Below are 10,493 nucleotides of genomic sequence, written 5' to 3'. Positions count from 1 at the left end.
GTGTAGGAGTTAGTAGTGTAGGAGTTAGTAGTGGTGTGTCGGGAGTTAGTAGTGGTGTGGAGTTAGTAGTGTGTGTCGGTGGGGTAGGAGTTAGTAGTGTGGGAGTTAGTAGTGTGGGAGTTAGGAGTTAGTGGGAGTAGTGTGGGAGTTAGTAGTGTGGGAGTTCGTAGTGTGGGAGTTCGTAGTGTGGGAGTTCGTAGTGTGGGAGTTCGTAGTGTGGGAGTTCGTAGTGTGGGAGTTCGTAGTGTGGGAGTTCGTAGTGTGGGAGTTCGTAGTGTGGGAGTTCGTAGTGTGGGAGTTCGTAGTGTGGGAGTTCGTAGTGTGGGAGTTAGTAGTGTAGGGGTTAGTAGTGTAGGGGTTAGTAGTGTAGGAGTTAGTAGTGTAGGAGTTAGTAGTGTAGGAGTTAGTAGTGTAGGAGTTAGTAGTGTAGGAGTTAGTAGTGTGGGAGTTAGTAGTGTGGGAGTTAGTAGTGTGGGAGTTAGTAGTGTAGGGGTGGGAGTTAGTAGTGTAGGAGTTAGTAGTGTGGGAGTTAGTAGTGTGGGAGTTAGTAGTGTGGGGGTGGTTTAGGAGTTAGTAGTGTAGGAGTTAGTAGTGTGGGAGTTAGTAGTGTGGGAGTTAGTAGTGTGGGAGTTAGTAGTGTGGGAGTTAGTAGTGTGGGAGTTAGTAGTGTGGGAGTTAGTAGTGTGGGAGTTAGTAGTGTGGGAGTTAGTAGTGTGGGAGTTCGTAGTGTGGGAGTTAGTAGTGTAGGGGTGGGAGTTAGTAGTGTAGGGGTTAGTAGTGTAGGGGTTAGTAGTGTAGGGGTTAGTAGTGTAGGGGTTAGTAGTGTAGGGGTTAGTAGTGTAGGAGTTAGTAGTGTAGGAGTTAGTAGTGTAGGAGTTAGTAGTGTAGGAGTTAGTAGTGTAGGAGTTAGTAGTGTAGGAGTTAGTAGTGTAGGAGTTAGTAGTGTAGGAGTTAGTAGTGTAGGGGTGGGAGTTAGTAGTGTAGGAGTTAGTAGTGTGGGAGTTAGTAGTGTGGGGGTGGTTTAGGAGTTAGTAGTGTAGGGGTGGGAGTTAGTAGTGTAGGGTAGGAGTTAGTAGGGTAGGAGTTAGTAGTGTAGGGGTGGGAGTTAGTAGTGTAGGGGTGGGAGTTAGTAGTGTAGGGGTGGGAGTTAGTAGTGTAGGGGTGGGAGTTAGTAGTGTAGTGTAGGAGTTAGTAGTGTGGGAGTTAGTAGTGTAGGGGTGGTTTAGGAGTTAGTAGTGTAGGGGTGGGAGTTAGTAGTGTAGGGTAGGAGTTAGTAATGTAGGAGTTAGTAGTGTAGGGGTGGCAGTTAGTAGTTTAGTAGTGTAGGGGTAGGAGTTAGTAATGTAGGAGTTAGTAGTGTGGCGGTGGGGTAGTGGTTGGAGTTAGTGGTGTAGTGGTGGGAGTTAGTAGTGTAGGAGTTAGTAGTGTAGGAGTTAGTAGTGTGGCGGTGGGGTAGTGGTTGGTGTTAGTGGTGTAGTGGTGGGAGTTAGTAGTGTAGGAGTTAGTAGTGTAGGAGTTAGTAGTGTAGGAGTTAGTAGTGTAGGAGTTAGTAGTGTGGCGGTGGGGTAGTGGTAGGAGTTGAAACTAGGCCAGTTCTTGAAAAGGTGCTGATATTGATGTGAATTATATTTAAAGCCCCCAGTGGTTGGTAAGCTCGGAGTCAGCAGGAATGGCTGTGGCACACAAGGAGGTTTTACACCAGGAATCATCAACTAGATTCAGCCACGGGCCGATTTTCTTTCTTGAGCGGATGGTCAGGGGACCGGAACATAATTCCAAAATCATTTGTACACTCTAAAATGACCGCAAGAAGCCCAAACATTTAGACTTCAAATATAATAATTTCATACCATGCTTACATTTTGTATATGATTACATCTCTCTACCATGCGTGGGGTGGGGATACATCAGAACGCATTTCTAAAATTGAGAATCACTTGGAGCTGATTTGCTGATGTTTTTACTCGGGCCGGGATGATACCGGTATCGTGGCAAGGAAACAAAACACAAAGTAAAATATGTATCGAAACACGAAGCCGATTTTTCACTTCTTCTTTCAGGAAAACAAACACCGTCATTATGATGTCATCCAGAGTCACATTTAATTCTTTTCCAAGCTATAGCACACCACATTTCATATACAGCAGTTTTTTTTTAAAGTCAGCCTTTGGTTTGCTTCGTGTTTTTAATATTTGCCACGGGGGGTGGGGGACAAAACATTGCAATACTGGTATCGTCCTGGCCCTAGTTTTTAGTATTTTATGTCCCCCCAAAAAATGTAATAATGAATTTTAAGAAATTCCAAAAGCTTCATAAGTAAGTGATCAATACCAAGCCATTTCAACGTACTAAAAGACCTGTAGGCCTATGCTAGTAATTGTTGATTGATGTCCCATTTGCTTTATGAGCTTGCAAAGTTAACAGTTTGATCTTCTTGATAAACCCAAACTCTTTGGAGCTGCCTATTTATTTATGGAAATCCTCTCTCCTTACAATTTGATGTTTGTTCAGGACCCGAGCCAATAGCTGTACAGCAAATCAACAATCTGTAAGCTAGCTCAGTGGTGTTCAAACTGTTTGACCTGCGGGAAAAAGAGAAGAAGAAGAAACTGTGGGTCAAAAGAGAAGAAGAAACTGTGGGTCAAAAGAGAAGAAGAAACTGTGGGTCAAAAGAGAAGAAGAAGAAACTGTGGGTCAAAAGAGAAGAAGAAGAAACTGTGGGTCAAAAGCAACACAAAGCTGCCCGAATGGAACCTGTCATTACAGCCATAAACGGAATGTAATGTATTTTGAATACTTAGGATGCAGGTGTAAAACTATTTATTTCTGTATTTTTTGTTGTTGAAAGTCATTCATGTTAGCAGCCAATATCACTTCTCTGGAGTCCAGAGCAATCAGAATCGCACTGCCTGCAGAATCACACAGCCTGCTGAATCACACGGCCTACTGAATCACACAGCCTACTGAATCACACGGCCTGCTGAATCACACAGCCTGCTGAATCACACAGCCTGCAGAATCACACGGCCTACTGAATCACACGGCCTACTGAATCGCACGGCCTGCAGAATCGCACTGCCTGCTGAATCACACGGCCTGCTGAATCACACGGCCTGCTGAATCACACGGCCTGCTGAATCACACGGCCTGCTGAATCACACGGCCTGCTGAATCACACGGCCTGCTGAATCACACGGCCTGCTGAATCACACGGCCTGCTGAATCACACGGCCTGCTGAATCACACGGCCTGCTGAATCACACGGCCTGCTGAATCACACGGCCTGCTGAATCACACGGCCTGCTGAATCACACGGCCTGCTGAATCACACGGCCTGCTGAATCACACGGCCTACTGAATCACACTGCCTGCTGAATCACACGGCCTGCTGAATCACACGGCCTGCTGAATCACACGGCCTGCTGAATCAGAACATCCCTGCTCTACTGCCTCTGATCTGGCAGACTCATTAAACACAAATGCTTAGTTTGTAGTTTATGTCTGTGTGTTGTGCCCCTGGCTATCCATACATTTAAGAAAAACAAACTGCCATCTGGTTTGGCATTTTTAAATGATCTGTACTTCTGAGACATAAGTATATTTTTAGAACAAAATATTTGGACTTTTACTCCAGTAGTATTTTACTGGGTGACTCTCAATTTTACTTGAGTCATTTTCTATTAAGCTGTCTCTACTTTTACTTTAAGTATGACAGTTGGGTACTTTTTCCACCTTCATGAAACTACTTAGCCTACATTTTGAATGCCACCGCAGAAGCTTCAAGGCATCTTCCCAATTAAGTAGCCTAAGTTTCGTTGTTTGGCTACCTCTTCCAATGCACTGTGGGAAAATGTGCATTGAATTCTACGAGATGAAGAGCTGAAATGAGGAACATCCTGACATTTTATTAAACCATAGCGGATTTTTAAAAAATGTTGAGTACTATTATAAACATTCTGTTTTCGCATGCTGACAATGCGTCACGTCAAATTGTATTTGTCACATGAGCCAAATACAACAGGTGTAGGTAGACCTTACAGGGAAATGCTGAATACAACAGGTGTAGGTAGACCTTACAGGGAAATGCTGAATACAACAGGTGTAGGTAGACCTTACAGGGAAATGCTGAATTACAACAGGTGTAGGTAGACCTTACAGGGAAATGCTGAATACAACAGGTGTAGGTAGACCTTACAGGGAAATGCCAAATACAACAGGTGTAGGTAGACCTTACAGGGAAATGCTGAATACAACAGGTGTAGGTAGACCTTACAGGGAAATGCTGAATACAACAGGTGTAGGTAGACCTTACAGGGAAATGCTGAATACAACAGGTGTAGGTAGACCTTACAGGGAAATGCTGAATACAACAGGTGTAGGTAGACCTTACAGGGAAATGCCAAATACAACAGGTGTAGGTAGACCTTACAGGGAAATGCTGAATACAACAGGTGTAGGTAGACCTTACAGGGAAATGCTGAATACAACAGGTGTAGGTAGACCTTACAGGGAAATGCCAAATACAACAGGTGTAGGTAGACCTTACAGGGAAATGCCAAATACAACAGGTGTAGGTAGACCTTACAGTGAAATGCTGAATACAACAGGTGTAGTAGACCTTACAGTGAAATTCTGAATACAACAGGTGTAGGTAGACCTTACAGGGAAATGCCAAATACAACAGGTGTAGGTAGACCTTACAGGGAAATGCCAAATACAACAGGTGTAGGTAGACCTTACAGGGAAATGCTGAATACAACAGGTGTAGGTAGACCTTACAGGGAAATGCTGAATACAACAGGTGTAGGTAGACCTTACAGGGAAATGCTGAATACAACAGGTGTAGGTAGACCTTACAGGGAAATGCTGAATACAACAGGTGTAGGTAGACCTTACAGGGAAATGCCAAATACAACAGGTGTAGGTAGACCTTACAGGGAAATGCCAAATACAACAGGTGTAGGTAGACCTTACAGGGAAATGCTGAATACAACAGGTGTAGGTAGACCTTACAGGGAAATGCTGAATACAACAGGTGTAGGTAGACCTTACAGGGAAATGCTGACTTACAACAGGTGTAGGTAGGCCTTACAGGGAAATGCTGAATACAACAGGTGTAGGTAGGCCTTACAGGGAAATGCTGAATACAACAGGTGTAGGTAGACCTTACAGGGAAATGCTGAATACAACAGGTGTAGGTAGACCTTACAGGGAAATGCTGAATACAACAGGTGTAGGTAGACCTTACAGGGAAATGTTGACTTACAAGCCCTTAACCAACAGGTGTAGGTAGACCTTACAGGGAAATGCTGAATACAACAGGTGTAGGTAGACCTTACAGGGAAATGCTGAATACAACAGGTGTAGGTAGACCTTACAGGGAAATGCTGAATACAACAGGTGTAGGTAGACCTTACAGGGAAATGCTGAATACAACAGGTGTAGGTAGACCTTACAGGGAAATGCTGACTTACAAGCCCTTAACCAACAGGTGTAGGTAGACCTTACAGGGAAATGCTGACTTACAAGCCCTTAATCAACAGCTGTAGTAGACCTTACAGGGAAATGTTGACTTACAAGCCCTTAACCAACAGGTGTAGGTAGACCTTACAGGGAAATGCTGACTTACAAGCCCTTAACCAACAGGTGTAGACACCTTACAGGGAAATGCTGACTTACAAGCCCTTAATCAACAGCTGTAGTAGACCTTACAGGGAAATGCTGACTTACAAGCCCTTAACCAACAGGTGTAGGTAGACCTTACAGGGAAATGCTGACTTACAAGCCCTTAACCAACAGGTGTAGACACCTTACAGGGAAATGCTGACTTACAAGCCCTTAATCAACAGCTGTAGTAGACCTTACAGGGAAATGCTGACTTACAAGCCCTTAACCAACAGGTGTAGACCTTACTGTGAAATGCTGACTTACAAGTGAATTGCTTTGTCACGTTTTTTTTGCAGTTTTACTTTAGTGCCTTGTTGCAAACAAAGTGCATGTTCTGGATATTTTTATTCTGTACAGGCTTCCTCCTTTTCACTCTGTCATTTAGGTTAGTATTGTGGAGTAACTACAATGTGGTTGATCCATCCGCAGTTTCCTTCTATCACAGCCATTGAACTCTATTTTAAAGTCACCATCGGGCCTCATGGTGACATTCCTGAGCGGTTTCCTTCCTCTCCGGCAACTGAGTTAGGAAGGACGTCCGTATCTTTGTAGTGCCTGTGTGTATTGATGCACCATCCAAAGTGCAATTAATAACTTCACCATGCGCAAAGGGAAATTCTATCTACCAATAGGTGCCCCCCTTCCCAGTCTCTCTCTGTGGTGGAATCTGTGTTTTTGAAATTCACTGCTTGACTGAGTGACGTTACAGATAATTGTATCTGTGGAGTACAGAGATGAGTCAATGCAACTTATTATGTTTAAGTCCGTTTTTACCCCTGAACTTATTTCAGCTTGCGATAACAAAGGGGTTAAATACTTTATTTTTGTATATTTTTAACCTTTATTTAACTTGGCAAGTCAGTTAAGAACAAATTCTTATTTTCAATGACGGCCCTAAGAACAGTGGGTTAACTGCCTGTTCAAGGGCAGAACGACAGATTTTGTACCTTGTCAGCTCGGGGATTTGAACTTGCAACCTTTCGGTTACTAGTCCAATGCTCTAACCACTAGGCTACCCTTGACTCGAGACATGTCAGCTTTTCATTTTTTAATTAGTTTTGAGAGGGAGGGTAAAAAATGAAAAACATAATTCCGCTTTGACATTATGGGGTATTATGTGTGGGCCAGTGACGTCAAATCTCAATGTAATCCATTTGAAGTGCAAGGTTGTAACACAACAGTGTGGACAAAGGGGTGTGAATACTTCCTGAAGGCACTGTGTGCTCCAGTCATGTGACTCGAGTGAGTCTACACCTCTGGAATTTGGTGGTGACGAATTTGACGATGGTTCCCTTGTTTGCTTCCCGGGGCGGCAGGTGGTTAGAGTGTAGGGGCGGTAGGTAGCCTAGTGGTTAGAGTGTAGGGGCGGTAGGTAGCCTAGTGGTTAGAGTGTAGGGGCGGTAGGTAGCCTAGTGGTTAGAGTGTAGGGGCGGTAGGTAGCCTAGTGGTTAGAGTGTAGGGGCGGTAGGTAGCCTAGTGGTTAGAGTGTAGGGGCGGTAGGTAGCCTAGTGGTTAGAGTGTAGGGGCGGTAGGTAGCCTAGTGGTTAGAGTGTTGGACCATTAACCGAAAGGTTGCTAGATCGAATCCCAGAGCTGACAAGGTAAAAGATCTGTCGTACTGCCCCCTGAACAAGGCAGTTAACCCACTGTTCCTAGGCCGTCATTATAAATAAGAATTTGTTCTTAACTGACTTGTCTTGTTAAATGAAAAAATAGCTTGTATTCTGTACAGATCTATAGTTTAATCTATACTTTGACGGTTGAAACGAAGCACTCTGGGAAATGAACATGTGTCTCTCTCACTCTCTCTGCAGCGGTGGCCCGTGTTGTGGGCAACAAGAAGGGAATCTTCAGCCGGCAGAGGCAGCCCAAAGCTGGGGCCTTCCTCCTGAGGGAGAGGTACTGGAGGCTGGCCAATGAGACGGGCCTGCTGCCCACCTGGTCCAGGTACCCCTGCTACCTGGCTACATATCCCTGATACACCTGGGTCGTATTCATTAGCGCAGAACCCTGCACATTATAACAAAACATTTCTAAAGGCTTTGCAACCCGAAAACAAAAACAATAATTTCTTATTTGATGAGTCCAGGTAGTCCTCTGTTTTGTTCCGTTTTGTGTCATAACACCAACCTGTATGACGCAGACGACTAGAAACGCTATGAAGACACACAATTACCAGAAACAACGGGATCAATGGCTGCGTTTACACAAGCAGCTCAATTCTGATATTTGTTTCACTAATTGGTCAAATGACCAGATCTGATTTAGTGGAAGAATGATCAGAATTGGTGTGCCTGTCTAAACGTACCTATTCCTGTGCGACCCTCTGCTCAGACGTTGCTGACGCCTGGCAGATCTCACAACGCCTGGGGGTAGCTATTCTACCTATCCGCTAACCACGTATGTTATAGCAATGTCAATGGGTGGATTTGATTATGCGGAGCTGCAGGTCAACGGTCTATGGCGCGTGATGTGAACGATCAAAAGCAGTAAGACGGAGTGTCCTTCTCAAATCAAACAGTCATCTGCGCTGTTCGTTCATGTTAACTTTTCATTCGGAAGGCAGATCGTTTTAAAAAATCAATCACTTTTACATGTGAAAACACAGAATTCCTACGCATGTCTTTAATCTTTAACCTGTTCCAAAACAAATGCAATCAACTATCACCTGGTGCAAAACACGCCTACCCGGGCCAGATGAATCAAATGCCCTCATTTGAGACGGTCGATGACTTGCTACACAACCATTGGTTACCACTTCTGTCTTGCCTCTTTTTTATTTTTTTTTTGTAATTCAGGGGATCAACCAGTTGTATACATGAATGTGAATCATGATGCTGTTCAGTGTAAATAAATGGGAATGTGATGTATGAAAGAAGGAATATGTCTTTTTAGTTTTTTACTCTTGTCGTTTTTATTTGTATTCATTTTAGGACTTAATTCAGTCTGAATCGCTGAATCAGATTGTGTGGTAGACATGTCAAGGACTAATGCAGCGTTTAGCGTAGACATACAGAAAGTATTCAGACCCCCGTGACTTTTTCCGCATTTTGTTACGTTACAGCCTGATTCTAAAATGGACTATGTCGTCTTCTCGCCCCCTCCCCTCATCAATCTACACACACTATCCCGTAATGACAAAACAAAACCCGGTTTTTAGAAACCTTTTGTTGAAGCACCGTAGGCAGCGATTAGTCTTACCAAAAACGACTCGAGGCTGTAATCCGCTCGCCCACAAGCTTTGGCAGACGTATTTGAGTTTCGGCAAGCTAGCTCGGTTTAACTCCATTTATTTTTGACGTGTCTGAGCCGCGAGTTGAGGACCAATGAAATCCGATACCCTCCAACTCACAAAGATTAGGTCATCCCCCTTCATTTGAGCAAGATAACTGATTAAACCATTTATTTTTTGTTTAAAATTTTAAATAAAAAAAAATACCTAACACATTACAAGCAATTTGCTACATAACATCTGCTAAACATGTGTATGTGACCAATACAATTTGATTTGACATATATTTAGTAATGACAAAATGCATGTAACTTTGCGCACAGTGACCTTTTGAAACTTTTGTATGACCTTAATACAATTATTATGAGTGGGGAGGAAAAGGTGTCGGTGCGTTGATAAGCACACCAAAGACTCTAACAATAAGTCATTCAAAAAAGACCGTTGCTAAGTGACTAAAATGTAAACGATAACCATTTTTGATTTCGGCACAAATTTAAATGTGGCACTATTTTTGTCAATGGTTTGATGTTTCCACATTGTGAATCGTTAGGTGTTCAACAAGCCTGTTCAACAAGCCTGTTCAACAAGCCTGTTCAACAAGCCTGTTCAACAAGCCTGTTTGAGTTAGCTGTAGGCGGACGAGCAATATCCACTGTTGTAGTTCGGATGAAGCCTGAGCTGGAATGTGAAGATAGCTGGCTAGCTTTAGAAAACCCTGAGTAGATTTAGCTTCGTAGTATACCCCCCTCTGGTGTAATTTAGTTCCTAACGTCCTAGATAATGAACTGTAGAGATTATTCAATATAGCCCTTGGGTAATTACACTTTTTTAAAGAATAAAACCTTATACCGTGCTAACTAGAGGTCGACCGATTATGATTTATACCGATTTAATCGGGCTTTTTTTGTTGTTGTAATAATGACAATTACAACAATACTAAATGAATACATCAATAAAAATCAAGTTTGCCTCAAATAAGTAATGCAAATACAACGTGTTGGAAAAGAAAGTAAAGGTGCAATATGTGCCATGTAAAAAAAGCTAACGTTTCAGTTCCTTGCTCAGAACATGAGAACATATGAAACCTGGTGGTTCCTTTTTAACATGAGTCTTCAATATTCCCAGGTGAGAAGTTTTAGGTTGTAGTTATTATAGGACTATTTCTCTCTATACCATTTGTATTTCATTAACCTTTGACTATTGGATGTTCTTATAGGCACTTTAGTATTTCCAGTGTAACAGTATAGCTTCCGTCCCTCTCCTCGCTCCTCCGTGGGCTCGAACCAGCAACACAACGACAACAGCCACCCTCGAAGCAGCGTTACCCATGCGGAGCAAGGGGAACAACTACTCCTAGTCTCAGAGCGAGTGACGAGCCTGCTGGTGCCTACCATCGTTCAGTCAGACTGCTCTCTCAAATCATAGACACAGAAATACAAGCCTTTGGTCATTAATATGGTATTCTTTCAGTGAAATACGGAACCATTCCGTGGCATCCATAAGTCTAAATATTCCTGTTACATTGCACAACCTTCAATGTCATGTCATAATTACGTACAATTCTGGCAAATTAGGCGGCCCAAACTGTTGCATT

General features: G+C 43.2%; 1 protein-coding gene and 1 long non-coding RNA gene across 3 annotated transcripts in view; one reads left to right on the top strand and one right to left on the bottom strand.

Annotated features, from left to right (window-relative positions):
* The window catches only part of LOC118390632 (beta-glucuronidase-like), a 31,322-nt gene extending 22,773 nt beyond the window's left edge, over window positions 1-8,549 (top strand). Inside the window, exon 12 of the mRNA XM_052457502.1 lies at window positions 7,482-8,549. Coding sequence (XP_052313462.1) covers window positions 7,482-7,645 — 164 coding nt within the window. The 3' untranslated portion in view covers window positions 7,646-8,549. The remainder of the gene's footprint in view (window positions 1-7,481) is intronic.
* On the bottom strand, window positions 3,644-7,092 carry LOC127933036 (uncharacterized). Of its 2 annotated transcripts, XR_008146893.1 has the most exons (7): window positions 5,909-7,092; window positions 5,708-5,860; window positions 5,296-5,334; window positions 5,166-5,243; window positions 4,658-5,047; window positions 4,152-4,580; window positions 3,644-4,111 (listed from the first exon to the last, which is right to left on the bottom strand). It is a non-coding gene; the product is annotated as an uncharacterized LOC127933036 (long non-coding RNA). The 2 variants fall into 2 exon arrangements; XR_008146894.1 differs by lacking the exons at window positions 5,166-5,243; window positions 5,296-5,334; window positions 5,708-5,860; window positions 5,909-7,092 and adding an exon at window positions 5,413-5,466 and having other exon boundaries at window positions 4,658-4,930.
* Window positions 8,550-10,493: the final 1,944 nt, after the last annotated feature.

The sequence above is a fragment of the Oncorhynchus keta genome, chromosome 11 (assembly GCF_023373465.1).
Source record: "Oncorhynchus keta strain PuntledgeMale-10-30-2019 chromosome 11, Oket_V2, whole genome shotgun sequence".
Classification (NCBI taxonomy): Eukaryota; Metazoa; Chordata; class Actinopteri; order Salmoniformes; family Salmonidae; genus Oncorhynchus; species Oncorhynchus keta.
This window is presented reverse-complemented; position numbering and strand designations above follow the sequence as displayed.